The sequence below is a fragment of the Carassius auratus genome, unplaced genomic scaffold, assembly GCF_003368295.1.
Source record: "Carassius auratus strain Wakin unplaced genomic scaffold, ASM336829v1 scaf_tig00015878, whole genome shotgun sequence".
Taxonomy (NCBI): Eukaryota; Metazoa; Chordata; class Actinopteri; order Cypriniformes; family Cyprinidae; genus Carassius; species Carassius auratus.
In genome coordinates, this window is record NW_020524630.1 from 47740 (window position 1) to 68523 (window position 20784).

Genomic DNA, 20784 nt, shown 5'->3' on the forward strand with positions numbered 1-20784 from the left:
TTTAATTCATAATTGTATGATAGTAAAAAATAATTTACTAAATAATAATTTTCATATAATATTTATTCATTTAAATTTTTGTCAACAATTACAGATTTTTGTTAGCGTTTCAACTTTTCAATAGTATTTGTTTAGTTAAAAACATAAGAAAAGCATGCAAAAAAGCATTTCACCATAGTTATCTTTTCTGTTAATTAAATTAATTGACACTATTGATATGTGTTTCAGATCAGCAGATTATAACCGTTAGATATAATGAGCCCTCATCTTCATCAACACCTCCATTGTCTTAATATTAATGTCGCTTCTGCAAAAAAAAGAGCACCTTGCCGCGCCAAGCGTTTCAACCAATCACGCACGTTTAAGTTGACTTTAGGAACGCAGTGTCCAATCAGAAGCGCGTTTGTTCAGCCGCACCATCGCTGACTGAAAACAGAATCAGCATTAACAACAAAGTGCAGAAAATATGTTAGTAAGAGATTGATTTTGAAGTGTATACAACTTCATTGATTATAAACTTTTTTTTTTTTTTTTTTGCTGGCTTAAAAAAAAACCGCGAAGTTTAGATTTTTGAATCCTTAAAATGCAATAAAAAAGTACATGTAAACAGTTCTTAGCCACCAAAAAAATTAAATAATAATAAATAAATAATAAAACAACATCAAGAGTTATAATTAATAATTTTGTCATATTGCAGTTTTTTTAATGTGGATGTCATTCCCGAAACTTTGCAACATGTGTGGCCAAAAAACAAAAGCTCTACATTTTAATTGCTTAAGCTCACAAATAGTGCGCTTTATTACCACTAAAAATCTGTTCATCGAGATCTCACAAAGTTCCATCATGACCAATTAATCTCACACTGGCAAACCCATTATTCTGTTTCACTGAGCGCTAAAATAAAAAAAAATGCGTGCAACTTTATGCAAATGAGTTCAGCAAGGGAATGCCACGTGACCATCTGAAACGCGTGTGTAGTGAGCGACTTTCTTTTAAAATATATATATTTTTCATCTAATATCTACTATATTTTATATAATCTTTGAACAAAAAACATTTGTTAATAGATACGTTTTAGTTAACAATAATGCATAATTGTAAGAATAATTAATAATAATAATAATTTCCATCTTAATTTGTTGTTTTTGATAATTGTTTAATTTTTAGTTAATTTCATAACTGCAAAATAATGCAATACTAATTCATTTTGATCTAATATTTACATTTCGTTCCATTTCATCTTCGTTTTTCGATGAATTAAAAGATTTTATAATTGCTAAATTATATAATTTGAATGATATAGCCTATGGTTTTATAATTGATTAAATTAACATAAACAAATATGAATATAATAATCTCATTGTCAATATAATAAATCATAATAACTTTGGTACTAGATGATACAGTAGACCTCCAAAGTAAACAAAAAAAAAAAAACTGTTACTGCACAATTAATTAATCACAGTTATATTGTCTTTCATTTGCCTTTATATTTAATAACATAAATATAATAGAGGTTTGAATACCATGCAGTGCAAAGTGATGTTTATAAACATAATGAAATCATCTTAGCCTGTTATTATTGTCTTATCCATAATTCCCGTTTCCTGTGGCCTGCTGCCAGCCAATAACGGGATCAGTTCATCACATCCGTCATCTGAAGCCAGCTGCTGTCAGAGATGCCTGACAGTATATTACAATAACTGTTTGTCATGATTTAAAATAAACAAAGTGTGCATTCATGTAAGGAGGGGAAATAAAGACACTAAACTCTTGAAATGAGAAAGCTGTCAGTGTGAAAGCTTGTTACTGTGACGTCTCGGAAAAAAGCCTACACACACACACACACAATCATAATGATGCTGTGCATTACACCTCATCTCTTTATATAACACCCGACAGCATTAAGTCCAGAACTGGGTCACAAGAGTCCTTATCAGGTCAAAGGCCACAGCTTTTAACGTGATCCAACCACAACAAATATTTCCATCAGAAGATCAGCACAGATTTACACACAAGTGCTTCTGTCTGTGTTTATTTAAGTATTAAATTATTATTTATTATTATTTAATTATTATTAAATTTATTATTATCATAAGTATTATTTATATTTATAAATGAATATTTGGAAACCTGAATTTTTATACTTTTTTATTTTAATTTTAAATAATATTTTTAGTTATGATTTTATGTTGTTGTTTTTTTCTTTTCCCATAGTATTTGTTTTATAATTTTAAAAACAATTTAATAATTAATTAACTATATATTTAAAATATTTAAATGAAGTAAAAAAAAATTCAAAGGTTCAGTTGTAATAAAATAATTAATTAAAATAACAATGGTAAATTTCATTGTAATTTCTGTTATTTTTTTCTCCTTTTTTCCTTTTTTCACTGTTAATAATTTTTCCATAGTCATTTTGTGCATTATAAAAAATAATTAAATAACTAAATAACTAATTATAAATTAATGAATACAATTTTTTTTATAAAATAAACAAACCAATATATATTTAATTGTTTTATTTATGTACTATAATTTTTTATGAGTATTTTGAATTATGTATTTTTATACATTGTTTTTAATTGAATTCCAATTAATTTTTCAAATAATGTTAAATGATTTTGTATTTATTTTTTATTTAATTCAGCATCATGTAAATTAACAGTAAAATAAACAATATAAAGAGTAATATATAATAGTAGTTTTGGGGATTGCAATCGTTGCACATGTATGTTGTTTAATAGCTGGTTTGGTTAGGAAGTATTACAGCGTTGTCCCTGTTTGACTCGAGATATAAAGCCACCTGCTCCATATTTTAGCTCTAAACCCTTCTAACCTTCTTAAGCTCCATCCTGGAGCACACACACACACACACACACACACACACACACACGCACACACACAAAGTTCTTTCAATGAATATTATTCTTATTAATATAACGTATGTTTTACTTGTGAAGGTTTTTATTAAATAATTGCCTTTAGATGATCATAATTGTAATACAATATTGAGTACAGCATCCTGGGTTCATCTCACAAATAGCACTGATTTGATTTTGGGGTGACATCTCTTAAAATGAAATCCAAAGGTAAACATATCTACTGTAAATCTACTGTATCATTACTGTATTATATTTAAGGCCTCTGTATGATGATCAAGCTGGAGAAGATGGTGAAGGAAGAAGAGGAACAGCAAGAGACAAATTATTATTTCACGCCAGAACATGGAGGTGGATCTTGATTCGATCCAAGCCAAAGGTGACTGAATAATCACAGATTTTCATTTTCGAGGAAACTGTCCCTTTAAGAGGATAATAGTTCAATGTGCTCTCAGGACATTCTCAATGAACATCCTCTGCTTTTCATTATAGTCCAAACTTACATCAGAAGGGGGAAAAAATTACAAATATTAATTTAGTCCAAACTGAACTCTAAAATCTAATTGAACAAGATTTGAACCATAAAAAAAGCAATGCAAACCTGTGGAGATCTGCTGCTTTTCTGAAAAGCAATGAATAATAAGCATCTCACAATAATGTTTCTTATCTAAAGTAGCTTGCATTAATGAAACATTAAAATAAAGAGTTGTGTGAACATGCAATTTTTCCCCCACATTACAGTCATGATGTTACATAACAAATGTGCATAATTAAAAATAAATAAATCATGCAAAAATGCAATGCAGGAAATACGTTTTTAAGTTTCTTGTATTTACCTGGCTCTCTTCTCTTAACATATTGATTGGTTGAAGTCCGCAATTTGTTCGGGAATTGTTTTTACATATTTTATATGTTTCTATTCAGCATTATTTCCAAATTAATTTAATATGCTTTATTATGTTATGCTTTTGTCAGAATCAATTCAAAATAAAGTATTTGCTATCTTTACATTACAAATGAGTACAAGTAAGTGTTTTCTGATTGTATTTAAAACTTTCATTCTGACGGCACCCATTCACTGCAGAGGATCTACTGGTGAGCAAATGATGCAATGCTACATTTCTCCAAATCTGATGAAGAAACAAAATCATCTAGATCTTCGATGACCTGAGGGTGAGGACATTTTCAACACATTATAATTTTTGGGTGTACTGCTCCTTTAAATAGTTTAGAGCACCATGCAAATGCTAGTCAACATAAAACATTCACATCCATTTACAGCCATAAAGAGACACATTTGTGAATGCAAATGCAAGAACAACTGCAGACTCACTTTCATTCATGAAGTGAACGAGTGTAATCTCTGTGAGCAGTGGGTGTATGGAAGGAAGTTCATTAGTGCATAAAGACTAAGCACTAGATTAATCTTACTGTAACACCAAAGCATGTCAGTGTCTCACTGGGATTTGACGTAATCAACAACCTAAAATTACACACTTAAAATCCATTTGTCCGCCATTAACAGAGCTTCCTGACAGGAAACACCCATAAGAAAACAAAAAATCATCAGAAGCATGCGTGTCATGTAAATACATGGAAGGCTGAAGGCATGCGTCTAATGCTCTTGGTTTAATTTGATTTTCAGTCATAACAGGATTAGTTCCCTGCTTTCATTCTTGTCCTCGTGTCAGTTCAACAAAAGCAAACAACTCGATGCAGATCTGCAGGTGTCACAGTTCGAGGAATGAGTGACGAGAAGAAGGCTTTCCAATCTGATGTCCTTCTGTGCCCAGGTTATGTAAAACTGAGAGAAACACTGAAGACTGTACAATATTACTGTATATACTGCATACCCTTATGAAACAAAAATATATTGCAGTATATTGGAAAATATCATGTAATATATTAGGCACATATTTTTATATATATTTATTTTTTCCAATATATTGCAATAGATTGAAAGCCGCAATATATTATATAATATATGTATCATCAATATATTATTAAATGTATTAAAATATATAAAATACTAGAAAATAAAAAGGGAAAATAATATATTACAATATATCACAATATATTTTAAGAAATATATTGGTAAATATATTTTCCTTTCGTAAGGGTACAGTGATCTATCTATCTATCTATCTATCTATCTATCTATCTATCTATCTATCTATCTATCTATCTATCTATCTATCTATCTATCTATTTCAATTCAAATCATTGACAATTGTTACAATGTATTGCCAAAGCAGAGTGTTTACACTGAATCTAGGACAGATATATATGCAGTAAAAACATGCATGCATATACGTTTCAAAAGTAGAACAAATAACATTTAAAAATTCTACAAACAATTTATAATTCAATGTGGTGTGTGTGTGTGTGTTTGTGGTGTGTGTGTGTGTGTGTGGGTGCATCACTGATTTGTTGACTCCTCCCTCTTTTTGTGACAGGCATCCATGTATCTTGTATATATTTTAAGAGACCTGATGCTGGCTGTTGTTAGTCGTGTTAGTTTGCTTCTGCAGCTTCAGGATCATCTGAATCAGGGGGCTTTTTTAGGGTTCACTTTATGGTTTTTAAGGGCTTTGGGGTCGCTCATTTTTAGGTGTCCAAAATTTGATGGCTCTTTTCTCACTGTGCATTAGTAGAGGGTATTGGCCTAATTCTGCCCTGCATGTGTTGTTCGTAATGTTCCTCTGGACTCTGAGGAGACTCTTACAGAACTCCACATGCAGGGCTCCATCAGATTTTTGTCCCATTTTTTCAAATTAGTGATTGAGGAGAGGACCCCACACTTCTCAGTCAGTGACTGATTGGAATATTTTGAGCCAGATTCGAATTGGTATTTCAATTTGGATAGATTTTTTGATGGCATAAAAGGCCCTTCTTGCTTTCTTTTTCAGTTCATTCACAGCCAAATGTAGACTACCAATTGTATTTATCTTCAGCCCGAGGTACAGTATGTGTAATTTGTTGCATTTTAAATTTTGGTCATACCAAGGGTGAAGCCTCCCTCTCTCTCTCTCTCTCTCTCTCTCTCTCTTCCCTCTCTATCTCTCTCTCTCTCTCTCTTCCCTCTCTCTCTCCGTCCTGTGGTGGTAAGCTGACGCAGCTCCTTCAAGCGTTATCTGTTTTGTCACTAATAGGATCTGCGAGGCTTAAATTGTCTTCTGCTAAATCTAAGGAGCTTGATAGCTGCACTGCACCTCTTAGCTAATTTGCTCTCAATTAGGATAATGAGGAAACAAGCAAAGAAGTGCAGCCTTAATATTTTAACGTGATAAAATGATTATTAGCCTCTTCTCTCAGTTAGAGCAGCCAAGTATCCATCATGTTTGTCACAGTAAAAGCATGATGCTTACAACAGGTCAAGGGTTAAAATCCCAGGCAATGCATGAACTTATAATATGTAAACCAATGTCGCTCTGGATGAAAGGGTCTACCAAATGCATAAATGTAAGTAACATGAGTAACATGCATTCAGCTAATTCAACTGAATTTTTTTACCATGGATACATCCAGGTCATTGGATTATCTGCCAAAATTTAATAGACCAGTCTTGTGCGTCACATACACACTCCTCTACAGAAGTTCCTCGTTAACTCAGGTCAGCTAATTGATTTAGAATGCAGTGCAATTAGTGTAAATTAACATGCAAAACCTAAAAAAACGGACATGCATAGTATTTTCTAAAAGAAACAGCAATTTTGTAAAAAAGCAAAAAAGTAAAAAGTATGTAAGATAAAGGCAATCATGCAAGAACACTCTAAAATTAATTTTCAAAGATTATTACTAATCTAGGTTTTACAAGAAAATATTTAAACATTTATAATCTATTACTTGCTATTCATTCTAATTAATCGTGAAATTTACTAGCAATTTCTGAGTGAACACTGTTTCCATTTTTTATCAGTTTTAACAGTGTAAATACATAAATGCAAAAGAAATAATGAATGCAATTTCACAATTTCCTGTTTAATGCATTGTGCAATTTACTAGACATTTCTGAGTGAAAATGGATGGTACAACCAGTGTTTGTACTGTAACTTACTCAAATTCAACTAATAAAGTAACATCTTCCTCTGGTTAACATCAAAGCAACCTGAAATACATGCAACACAATACAATAATGAATAACTCCTTTACTTATTAGCAAAACTGCTCTGATTCCTGTTCAGGATTGGCATTAAGGGCCTTTCACTGATGCCCAGATGGCCCAAAAGCCTCTTTTATCAGAAAAATCCCACTCCAAGAGACTCCTTGGGGTTTGTTGAGGAATCCCAGAGTTTATAAGTGTAAAGTCTGTAATTGGCTCGTCTAGAAAATGACCTGGCCCTCGAATCTGTCCATTTCTACTGACACTGAGCACAATCAGCTGAAGTCAGACGGTCTGGTGTTTGGACTCGAGCACTGGAACGGAAAGAAATCGCTCCTGTCTTGTGTCTCCTGTGTTTTAAGCAGAGGTCAAATTAACAGCAGACTGAGGGTCAGTAAACATGGCTGCTGTCAGTGTGCGTTATCACCGACCGTACTGAATGTATCCCAAAAAAAAAAAAAAAAAAATCTGCATTTGCAATCTAAATGTATTTGCAATGCAATAAAAAAAAAAAAGTCTTGTCTAAAAAAAAAAATCAGCTTTTGAAAATTTTTAATAAACCATTGTTGCACAATAGTGGGGCAAGTTGTCACAATTGAAAAGTCTGATAATTTCAGCCTAATTTAAACTGTAAAGAATTTATAAAACCTATAATGGTATCGCAATAGTAAAATAACAGTGATTCTCTGTATAATAAATATATATATATATCTTTGGACCATGAAGAGTCTTGTTTTAAATATTCTAAATTATCGAAGGGAAGATATTAATAAATGAAGGGGAATTGCACATCTTATCCCTTCCTTTATTCCAGACATCCAAATTGGTCATCTGAGGCTTCTTAAACTGTGCTTTAGATTTCATTAAGGCTGGGGAAAATCTGGGCTTGATCTCTGTGTCAGTCAGTCTCAGGAGCATTAACCTGGGCAACTGGCTTAAAGGAAACCATCACAGACCGAAGCACGCTAACATGAGCAAGCCACGTTTAAAACAATTAATAAAGAGTCGGAGAAGTTTGTGGCCAGTTTGAGGTCAAGTGTGGCATCGTTTGATGAGGTCAGATCTGAGTCTAATGAGCTACATGGGGGTCAATTTAGAGTAATTATGAGCAGGTAAAGCCAATCTATTATACAGTCAGTTAATAAACACTGATGAATCTTTTCATATTTAGAGCTTTGGATTTTTTTTGTTTTTTTTTAGTTTGTATATGGTCTCATAGAATTCAATATGCTAATATATATATATATATTTATAGCAATAAACCAAATGCATGTATCATGTTAAAATTTATTCTAACATTTAAATGTATCTAATTTAAATTCCTAATTTAAATTCAGAGTTTACAAATTAAAAGTAATTTAATTGCTCAAGTAGAAGACTTCACATTTTTGTTAGTATTGTTAATATTTAGAATCAGCTTTTATTTTTATATTTTCCATTTTTTTTAAAGAAATTGACATTTTTAGCAATCCTATTTTTTTTCTTATTTTTAGTGAGTGTGTGTTCATACACACACACACACACACACACACACATATATATATATATATATGTATGCAATAATGCAATATGTAAATACACACACTCACAAAAAATTAGAAAAAAAAAAAATCTAAAAATGTAAATTTGTAAAATAAAAATTTTAACTATAAAAATTAAAAAATCAGATTCTAAATATTAACAATACTAACAAAAATATGAAACAGGAATAAATTACATATAAAAAAATCTTTTTTAATTACATATTAAAAAAGACACCTGTTGCTGCATTGAATTCGATGCTATTCGTCAGCGATGTAGCAGGTCATTCATTTATGCACATGACAAACTTTAAAACTTCATTGCCTTAAATACTGATTTTAAAGATTGAGCTGTTTGTGTTATCAGCAATACAACACTCTATCTCTCTGTACGTCTGTTTAACCCGATCGTCTTTGTGAAGCACTGAAGGCATTTGGCTGCAGAAGAAAAACACATCTTAACACACGGTGTGCTGTCTTTGTGAAGCTGTGGATTAAAGGACACTTTCAGTAGGTCGCCGTTATCATTTAGACAAAAGAGTGTTGAAAGGACATTCTGTCGGTGCTTCATTAGCGCAGGCCTCCCTCTGTGGCCAAACCACGGCCAGCGTTTAGTGCAATTACCCCGGCAGAGAACAACTGTCAATCATCCTTAAAGGGGAAGGATTCCAATTATTAAACCTCTTAAGTCTTTCCCTCTTGCCACCGGCTCTCTGCACGTCAGGCCAGTTTGCATGGCTTCATCCTAAAGATCAAGACCTGTATGGTGTGGGAATGGGACGTATCTGAGTGCTTTCGAATTTACCTCGCTTTTGGGATGCGAGAAATAGCCGTTAACGGTCGTTTTACAGTCTGAACCAGGTGCACTGTGGGTAAAAAGTTGCGGTGTGTCATTTTCGGCGATGCTTTTATGCGAAGACAACCCTGAGTGATTCTGATGAGCCGGAAATTTGTAGAAAAGGTGCGTGAAGTTTAGTTTTTCTGATTTAAAGGTTCCATGATTAATTTAGATTTACTTTGCATTTAAGTTACCTTTAAAATTGCTGAATAAGACTTATTTCTGTTTGTGTATGTAAAGCATACGTTTTAAAATGCAACACACAGTACTTTTCATTGTTTGCACAATAGTTCATTATTGGTTGAATAGATGTCTAAATGCACATTCAACAGGTATGAAATGGAAGAAAAATTAAATATGACATATTATACAGCATAACTGCTCACAAAATGAAAAAAATTTCATTTCTATTAAAATTCTAAAATTGTGCCACCATAGGTTTACGATCAGATCTGTGTGATTCTGATAAAACAAGACATTGATGGAAAAAAATGCAAAGTTTTTTCTTCTATTTGATTGAGTGACTTTTAATTTGTAAACTAGAGCTACAGTAGATTTGAGCATCATTTCTGAATCTAAAAGAGAGTTATGTTATTAAATAACATATTATATTATTATTTAAAATATATATTTTTTTTAAATGTGGAAAAAATGAATTTATTGACCTTTGTGAGCCTAATTAAATTAGTTTTAATTTGTAAACACTGAATTTAAATTAGATTTAGTGGGAAAAAAATAATATTCCATCACTGCTTCACAGAAACTAAACAAATAAGACATTAAGCTGTAATTTTATTTGTAAAGCATATGCATTTTAACATGATACATGCTTTTGGTTTATAACAAAGAATTACTTAACTTTATTAACTCTTTTAACTATCAACTGAACAGTATATAACCTTACCTTATAGATTTAACATAACATATTTTTTCATTCTTAATAAAAAATTTTTTTTAAAGCTTTTTATTTATTTTTATTATAATTCATAAAAAAAGATTACATGATCAAATAATAAAAAAATACATAAAAAGGAACAGATTCTGATCTAAATGGAGACTTTATAGAAACACAAATAGTTGCCATCCAATATATAGCAATACAATATGTCATATTATATTATATTATATTATATTATATTATATTATATTATATTATATTATATTATATTATATTATATTATATTATATTATGATTTTTTTATTGCATTTGCAAAACATGAACCCCTAATATGTTGAACCATAACAAACACACAAACAATATCCAATTATTTTTGCATTATAAAACTCAAAAAAATAAATAAAGTACGACCAATATCACATGCAATGACTTTTGACCGTAAATGCTTTACCTGATTTTGTCAAATACTGTTGCACTGACCATACCAAAAAGTTACAAATATGAATCTCTTTTTGTCAGTCTTTAAAGTCGTATTAACTCATGAACAAAGCTTTAAAACTGGAATCTCTGCCACAAACTGGAACCAGATTCTCTTACAGACATAACTTGCACACATTTCTTCCAGGAGACTTACATTGAGGACAGATTGGATGCATTTATCACCAGATACGATGAACATGGTGGATGATGGCTGCCTCTCAACGGACAACTACCATGATCTGGGTAAAGGCGGCGCTCCGGGGATGGGAGGCCGCGTGCACAGCATCGACGTGATTCTGGGCTTCAGTAAGGACCAGGATCCTCTTCTCAACCCGGTCGAACCTGTCGGGACACTCAAAGTGGATGGAGCAGATCTGGAGAAACAAGTGACCTCTGACCCCTACGGCCACCTGCAAAGTCTTCCGGATAATTCCCAGCAGTCAGCTGTGTATCACGGTGAGAGTTTACTAAATCACATCACGTTTTATGAAAAGTACAAAGAATGTCACACATAAAGACACTACTTGTGCAAAAAAAAATACAAAATTCTGAGTGGCTCGATGCAAAAAGTTCTTAATGCACCGTTTACAATTATTAATGATGAATTTGCACATGCATGATTCTACCGTCCTGCATGAGCTTCTCCTGAATCTCCTTTAATCTTTTCTACATGAGGCCTTTAATCTAACAGCACAGATTTCCCCAAACAAGACACTTGGTTTGAAGACTCTCTCATACTGTAAGAGATGAAATACACACCAAAACGTAAAGCTTAGGATAGATTTGGTCAGATTTCTATGGAACGATTCAGACTTTTTTTTTTTATCACAGTTGTGAGTGCAATCTCGAATTCTGACTTATTTTCTGGTTTATCTACTTTCTAAAGCACGTTTAACACTTGCTAACACTGAACTAGCGGTCTTATTCTAATCCTGCCTAACTCAATTAGATTCAACCTGGATGTGTTCCACCTTAACATGTGGTGCTGTTTGCTCTTAGCCGTTTCTGCGAAATGAAAATCTCTGCTGTTGTCAGGCTGGAGGGCCACTCTCTGGCGAAACGCTGTAGTATTGAGTGAACCTCTTAACGGCTGGATTAGCCGTCTTGGCCGCATGAGGTCTGCAGGTTTAACCGGTGACATCTGCGAGCTGGATTACTGGGAGGATTCACGCACCGTGACAGAAGTGATGGAACTCCCAAATCTTTAGTTTTCTAGGAATTCATAAAATCGAAAGGTGAACATCTGACTCCATCACTGCACCAGGCAAAATAACATTAGTAGTTTTATTAATGGTGCTTTAAAAGGGATAGTTCCTCCAAAAATGTATTCAATCACTGTCAAGTTGTTTCAAACTAGCATGAGTTTCTTTCTTCCGTTGAACACAAAAGATTGTATTTTAAAGAATGTTGGCTATGAAACAATTGACGGTACCCATTGACTTCCATACTGTTTTTTCCATGCTATGGAAGTCAATGGGTACCGTCGACTATTTTTATTTCTCGACACTCATCAAAATGCATGTTTTTTGGTGATCAACAGAACAGATAGATACATACATACACATTTTGGGTGCTCTATTATGTACCTCATCCCACAATGTTTGCACTTCAGACAAGAATGATTGGAAAAATAATGTGTCTTGTTGAGGAGAACTCTGCTGTTACTTTATAAGTGAGCAGATGCACCATTTTTGTTTAGCTGTTGAATGATAAAACAAATCATTATATCAAAATACTGTCAATTATGTCAAAAATTGATGTGTTTCAGTATATTGGAGACAGTCTTAAAGGGCCAGCTGTCTTATTTACAGTGTCTGTCATTAATGTTAATCAAACAACAAAAGACAAAAAGAATATAACTCACTGCTCTTGATTTCATTACTTTTGGATCTATAAGAATCAATTCATATGTGATTCACACATATGCAGTATCTTAGCTACATTTTATTATTTAATTTCTGCAGTTTTTTGTAAAAGAGTGCATGTTAAATAATCGTGTGTGGAAATAAATAAATGTGGTTTTTATACTAATTTATTTAATTAGTATGTTTATTCTATTGTGTTTGTAATTTGCTTCTTTGTTCTTATTTTTAATGCTTTAAGATGCATATTGTAAATTTGTAAAATAAAATTTCTCATTTTGTGAGATTTTGGTCATAATAGCAACTACTGTACAGCTGTAAAGCTAGGCTAAAACCCATTAATTTTTTAATGAACTTTATAAGAGTACCTGGCAATAAAGAGCAATGCGTTCATCCTGTGCTGTAGATACTGGACTTTACTCCACAGAGAAGTGCGACGCAGATTTGGGAGATCCACGGAGCAATGTGGAGAGCGACAGTCGCTCACCAGACGCTCCTGATGAGGATCAACCTAAAAAGAAACACAGACGCAACAGAACCACCTTCACCACCTATCAGTTACACGAGCTGGAGCGCGCTTTTGAGAAGTCCCACTACCCGGATGTGTACAGCCGAGAAGAGCTGGCGATGAAAGTCAACCTCCCAGAAGTTCGTGTTCAGGTGAGCTTTGGGTGATGCATGCTGGGTCACTTAACGCTATTATCATTTGTTATGAAACTGTATTGATAGGGCATTACAAGGTGATACTGTGTAACAAGGGTGAAGAGAATCTGGTTTAATACAAGAAACGGCTTTGTTAAACTGATAAAGCTCTATCTGTTAAACCTGTAAAGAAGGGAATGATGGGTGGATTCAGTCCAACGTTACTGAGACTGAGGACAGTGTTGAGGAGTTGCATGAAACAGCATTATGTTATTTAATTACAAAACAAATGTAACTACAGTCTTTAACAGTTACTAAGAAATAACTTGTAATTAAATTAGTCACTTATGAAAATCTTAATGATTACAAAAGGGGGTTGCTTCTGAATATTTTCATACATGCACATGCACACACACACACACACACACACACACACAGACACACACACTCAGACACACGCGTGCACACATTTCTCAAATCAGAAAGGAAATAATAAAATTAATTTTTCAACCTCCCCATTTTCCCTTGTGCACATCATAAAAAGTGTCATGCTACTGATTTTGTACATTTGTCTGTGGTTTCCTTTCCTTTGTGCACATATTTTTTTTCTTTTCTAATTGACAATGACAGTGTCTGTTTGTGTGTGTGTGTGTGTGTGTGTGTGTGAGTGGGTGTTTCATACATAAGAAGTGCAGCCTTCTGCATTTCAATAAAGTAACTGTCATCCAAACTGTGTTCATAGTTTACATCAGGTAATACTAACAGTGCAGTGTTATACTGACATTACTAAGCATTTTGCCAGTCTTGTTTTTACCCACAAAGGATTTTACCCACAGTAAAGCAAAGCCTGTGATGTTGAAGAGGTTCCTTGGCCTGTTCCAAACCAAAAATGGGATACTGGTGCAGAATATTGTTGTTTGCTGTATTGTACTGTACTCTACAGTAAATTAAATTAAGGAGTAAAACATTTGTGGAGCACCACACTTACCATTTATTTTGTAGTGTTGTTTAGAATTGATCTCATCAGTGTGTAATACTGTGTTGAAGTGTGTGTGTGTGTGTGTTTGTGTATCATATTTGAGAGAAAACTTTGTTTTTTTTCAGTGAGATTGAGTTCATTTTGACTTTGTGGAACTGAGTTAGAAGTTATGGATTTGTGTTTACTGTTTGGAGAATACGAGGCATAGTTTCCAAGAAATAGGGTGACTTTCCAAAGTAACCTTCCCAACACGGATCGAGGGTTAGGAATGTTCTGATATGCAATGCCAAAAACTAAAAACAGATCAATTAAACCTACATTTTTTTGCTCTGAAATATGCCACATTATAGGTTGTGAATGCCTTTTTGTGACTAGAAAATGCACTACAATGAATTATCCATCACTTTGACAGGCTTGGTTAGACATTTTCCATCAGTAAAATACAGTACCACTTGATATTTCTAATGTGACACTGATATAATAAGAGCTTATTACTTTGCTGAGGGATATTTCTTTTTTTATTTTAGTCTAGAATATCCCATGAATTTTGGCACATGTCTCTCCTGGTTCTTCATTTCTACTCCCTTTTAGTATCTTGTGCTGTGGGAAGCAGGGAAACACATACCGTATTTTCGTTACAATAGAGGTTAATGATGAAAGCGTAGAGGATTGTAAAAACTCATAATGCATAACATGTTGTTTGTGCAAAGTCAAAACCGTGCAACCCTGTAACTTTTGCATAACGTCCAAGCAAGGTTACCAGGAAGGGAGCCGACTCTTGACTGAAGTTTCAGTCAATGCTACAAGGTTGAGTCTAAACAGTTCTCAACTCTGTCCCGTTGTACAGGTTTGGTTCCAGAATCGACGTGCAAAATGGCGGCGACAGGAAAAAATGGACTCGGGAAGCATGAAGCTCCATGACTCGCCAATGCTGTCCTTCAACCGAGCGGCCATGGCGCCCAACGTTGGGCCGATGTCTAACTCTCTTCCTCTGGACCCCTGGTTGTCCAGTGCCACTCCCATGCACAGCATCCCAGGCTTCATGGGACCCGGCCAAAGCCTCCAGCCGTCCTACACGGGCCACCCTGGCTTCCTGAACACTTCTCCAGGCATGGTGCAGGGAATGCAACCCATGCCACCACCTCCTTACCAGTGTCCATTTAATGACAAATACCCAGATGTGGACCACGGCTCTAGCATCGCAGCTTTGAGGATGAAGGCCAAGGAGCACATTCAGTCCATGGACAAAACCTGGCAACCCATGTAATGGGGAGCCAGTGTTGGGGGATTTCATAGACATTTGGATGCATTTAAAAAAAAAAATGACTAGCATCATTAGGGTTCACCCGAGTTTGATTTGAAGGACCTTTGAGAATATTCTCTTAACACAACATAGTTGGATTTACGCCGATGGTCAAACCTGCTTGGTGCATTGCTTTCATTTTGGCAACGAACAAGGTTGCCAAATCTGCACGGAATGGGGCTATTTCTGCTCTGGGTTGTTTTTTAGTCCACAGTTTAAAGCGATCTCGTCCCCCCCGGAATGGAATTAGAAAATAAATTGGGCTGTGTTTATGTGCAGACTCAGACAAAGCACAGACTGTTTGGGATCGTGGCATCTACAGCAAGGCGTTTCTTACTTCTACAAATGTCCAGCTCCTCTGGTTTCCCGTCGGTGCCATGCTTCTCTGCTCCTCCGGGTCGAAGAGTCACAATAACAAGTTTGGACCATTTAACAGGAGAACGCAGCTCAGGACAACTGATACCTCAATGCCACGTTCACAGGTTACATTCATGTTCAACCATCTAGACTTGAGAAATCATTTGACTCTGTTTAAAGGAAATGACTTCGATCAAACAAACTTAAACCGAGATACAGAATGATTTTGGAATTGTAACTTTAAATGAGTGTTTGCATTATCATGTTTCTAATTCAATAGCACATGTTTCACCCGTGCCACATTCCTGTTTGCCATTCATCATGATCATATAGTCATATAAAATGAGTCTGAGGTTTAACGTTTCAGTGTCTGTGGGGGCTGTTTCAAACACTGATGGGCAAATTCAAAAATGGTGAATGTTTATGAAGAAAGTTTGTTATATTTCACCCCAAAAACAAGAGGATTTTTGGAATTGAAAATATCTTCAGTGTTTAAATCAAAGTGTCACAGCTTACCCCAAATCACACATCCACAGCCAACAAACAAACACTGAATAGTGATTCGGTCCAGGAGTTCAATTCACTTCAATTCAATTCGAGTTTATTTGCCACTTGTCCACTTTAAGCAATGCTAAGAGATCCTGAAACGAAGTAAGTGCAAACAAAAAGAAAAGAAAAGAAAAACAAGGCATGTATGATATCCACAACTGCTTAGCAGAAGCGTTTGCAATGCACTTGAAAAAGTATTTTGGACAGACGTCACACTAAAAATGGATTTGTCCTTGCATTAGATAAAAAAATATCAAAGCAAATGACATTTATGTTAAATAAAGATAGTTGAGTACACTTTTCCAGCAAACAATTTGACAGAAACAAGTGATAAAACGAGAGATCTAGAAAAATGTAGACTAAAAAGCAGACAATTGATCTATTGAATGACATTCGCAAATACTGTCTAAGGACTTGTCATCAGCACAGAAGCTTTGTGAGGTCATTAGCGCATGCTGTCGTAGCAGGTGTGTGTGTGTGTGTGTGTGAGGACGCAGAACGAGCGGCTCCCCGCCGGGACTCTTCATTGTTTAAGATTATCGATCGCCCCTCTGCTCTGAATTAACGGGCGTCCCAGCCAGGTGTCAGAACTGCTGCATGTCATTTAAATGTGCAACACTGTCCCTCCAAACAAACTGTGTCTTATCATTATCCTTCTCAGTTCTAGCCGGTGGTATCATGATATTCTGAAGACTCTGTGGGCTCTGTAACTATGCAAAGAGGGAAAAAAATATTATACACATTTTTTATGCACTGTGATGATGCAAATGGTACAAAACTAAATTGTTTCTACAGTATGTGTGACGTTTTGTTTATTTTGTAGGTGTGTATTCAAGAGTGTTATTAATAAAATAGAGTTCTTATTAAAGCACGGTTTATGGATTTCTGTGAACAGCGATGAAGCCAAAGAAGATAGTATTTTTTTTAAAGACGTGTACACTTAGACCTAGAGCTGGTTTCTGTCACAGTCGTTGCAGCTTTATCAGTGCATGCATATAAATTGTCTTTATGTTTGTTACAGTGTTTTGGGGGCGGGACATTTGAATGTTATTAAATATGTCTTTAGAATTTTCTTTTTAGATACATTTGTTGAATTTTTTGCACTAACAATTGGAATAAAGATGAATGATTAAAATGCATGATATATACACATATATATATATAGCTATGTGTGTGTGTGTGTGTGTGTGTGTGTGTGTGTGTGTGTGTGTGTGTTTTTTTATAGTTAACAAAGATATGGCAGGGAGCTCATTCAAAATGTTAATTTAATGTAATTAAATGCATGTTTATATCTAAATGCTACTTGACAAAAGTACTACATGTGCAAATAAACTAGTTTTGGTCAAAAAATATAATTTAATATTACTAACAAGATTCAAATGATAAGTCAAATATTATCTCATTGCTCATAATATTGTAAATCACATGCTCAAATGCAACAATTTAGTTATTTTCAGGAAAATTATAACTAAAACATCACCCTCAGGTCATCCAAGATTAGGATGAGTTTGTGTCTTCATCAGGTTTGGAGAAATGTAGCATTTCATCAGTGTCTCATCAATGGATGCTCTGCAGTGAATGGGTGCCGTCAGAATGAGAGTCCAAACAGCTGATAAAAGCATCACAATAATCCACAAATAAATGTAAATAAAGACTTTTTTAACTTGCTTTGGCTAAAATATAAGTCTGCTATCCATAATATTGCTGAAAAGTTATTTAGTCTGAATCAGGAGAGAAATCTGCACAGGTCAAGCATCATTTACATTACGTTTAGTCATTTAGCAGACACTTTTATCCAAAGTGACCTGCAAATGAGGACAATGGAAGCAATCAAAATCAACAAAAGAGCAATGATATGCAAGTGCTATGACAAGGCGCAGTACATGTAGCATTTTCTTTTTAATTCTATAATAATAATGAAAACACATGTAGATAAAGAATAGAGCAAGCTAGTGTTAGAGCCCTTTTTTGCTTTTGTTAATTTTATAATAAATAAAAAGAAAACAAACAGAATACAAAAAGATTAGAAAAGCCAGATTTATTTATTTTATTTGTGCATTTTTTAAAGAAAAACAAGCACTTTGTAAATGAATAGAGTGCAAATCTAAAAAGGACAAGTGTTTATTTATTTATTTATTGCATTTTTTTTAATGAGCTTAAACAGTCCAAAACAACTATAAACAATTATGTGGAAGGATTTTGATGTGAGAGACAACAAGAGATGGACTTATCACTGGATTATTGGCTCTTTTTTTTTTCCAGAAGTGATAATTATTGCTCCCATTCTGACGGCACCCATTCACTACAAGAGGATCCATTGGTGAGCAAGTGACGGAATGCTACATTTCTCCAAACCTGATGAAGAAACCAACTCTTATACAGTTTGGATTGCTGTATGGTGAGCACATTTTCAGCAAATTTAGATTTTTAGATGAACCACTTGTTTAAACATCACCCATGAAACCAAGCACTGAGCTCAGCTAGTGACTGAAAGAGTTTTCCCCTCATTAGAGAGCGTGTTCAGTGGCCCTAACTAGGTTGTGTGTGTAGTGGCCTGTCCTCGCCTGCCCTTGCAGGTTGACGGCACCGAGCCAGCCTGTTAAGAAGATGAGCCGGCTGTCCATCATCCCTCCACAGGGGACAGAGCGAGGGGGCGGCTCTTAACCCCTACGATCCGGCCTAATTGCCCCATGTTCAGCTGCTGCTTTCCATGCTTCAGTGACACAACACACACACACACAAACATACGGTCCACCTAAATCAAATTACATAACATGACAGAGTTTAATACATTAATGCCATTACATCATCTATTTCCTCTCATGCATCATATTTTGCAATAAAATGAAAATACTGGAATTATGTAGTGAACACATGCCAATGTCAGTTTTGCTTTAGTTATAATCTAAAATGAATCTTTTTGTGATGTGGTAAAACTGGCTGTCAGTGCGCCCTATTACATGACCTGTTACGAGCGTCGACTGACGAATGTGAACTAAAGGTCAGAGGTCAAGAGGCTGACCGGTGCTCAGTTTTGACAGATGACGTCAGTCCAGGGATTCTACATGGATGCTGACTAGTTTAATTAAAGAAATTTAGCTTACGTTAAAAATAAGTGACAGGTGACTTAAATGAAACTCAACTTATTTATCTGACATGCAAGAACCAAAATGCTAAAATAAACAGAATAAGAGTGACTTTGACAAGAAAATGTGTGGTGCTCAAGCATGTAGTAGTTGTAGTACAGTAGTTTTCCACCCATTTATCAAATGATCTGTGTCACAGAAATCAAAAGACCAGTGTTACACAATTTTAGCAGTACAGTACAAACACTGCTTTTTTGCTTTTCTTACTTTTCTTTTGCTTTCCATTACTTTTAAATAAACCTGCTTTTTTTAAAGTAAATAAATAAAATCTAAATAAAGTGAGTTTTTTGCTTAAAACAGAACAACACAAAAAAATGTCAAATGCGGTCAGAAAAAACTTTTTTTTTTTTACTTTTATTTTTCTCGAGTTATACAAATTGACGAATTTTTTTTTTTTTACTTTTTCAAAATTAAGTGCATTTATAATTCAATTAGAATGGGTTGAAAAAAATTTAATTGCACTGATTAACAGAAAAATATTATTGTTTTCCATTTTAATTATACAAACATTTTCCAGCTGTTTATTTTTTTTATTAAGTAGATTTATTCTTAAAACAGGAAAAATATCTGTCAAAGGGTATAAAATAAATATTGTTTCCCTTTGAACTGTACAGACGGACAGATATTTTTTTGTATTAAGTTTAAACTCAAAATACAATTTGAATCATTTTGCTTTTCCTGTAAATGTATCTTGATTTAACAATGTTTAGATATTTGAAAAAAAAAATGAGTAAGAAAATAATTTTCTTGCAGTGAATATCGGCCACCCTATTCTCTAAATATTTGCATTGGCTAATGTGAAAAAAAAAACATCTATTTTCCTCAGGTCTGAAAACTGTTGAGATCTCTTTGCACAGACCACAAACACTGCAACACTGACTGTGATTCACTGCTAAATTCCTGGCTCTAGTGAGGGTCTGATAATAATGAATTGATTGTGTGTGTTTTTCGGTCCTCACGCTGTGCAGGGATCTGGAACTTGGGATGTAGTTAACTCTCTGATTAGTGGAACATGCTCTACGGTGCAAATAATAAGAGAAGCAAGCGGAATTAATCAGGTTTGATTTCTACAGCTTTTTTATGTCTTCTTCGCATGCCATAATGAGACAGTTTGGCAAGAACGAGAACGTGCTTAACCGGTGCCTTCCATTTTTTTTGTGGCTTGTGAGGACATGCGGTATGTTTGAAATGTTGCCATATTACTAGCACTATTTTTGCAGTCTGTA

At 34.3% G+C, this 20784-nt stretch overlaps 1 protein-coding gene across 1 annotated transcript; it reads left to right on the forward strand.

Moving 5' to 3' along the window:
- Nucleotides 1-9195: 9195 nt before the first annotated feature.
- On the forward strand, nucleotides 9196-15975 carry LOC113074974 (retinal homeobox protein Rx2-like). The gene is made up of 4 exons (XM_026247682.1): nucleotides 9196-9465; nucleotides 10866-11176; nucleotides 12989-13242; nucleotides 15051-15975. Exons 2-4 carry the CDS (start codon nucleotides 10891-10893, stop codon nucleotides 15468-15470), a joined length of 960 nt encoding a protein of 319 aa, XP_026103467.1. The 5' UTR covers nucleotides 9196-9465; nucleotides 10866-10890; the 3' UTR covers nucleotides 15471-15975.
- Nucleotides 15976-20784: the final 4809 nt, after the last annotated feature.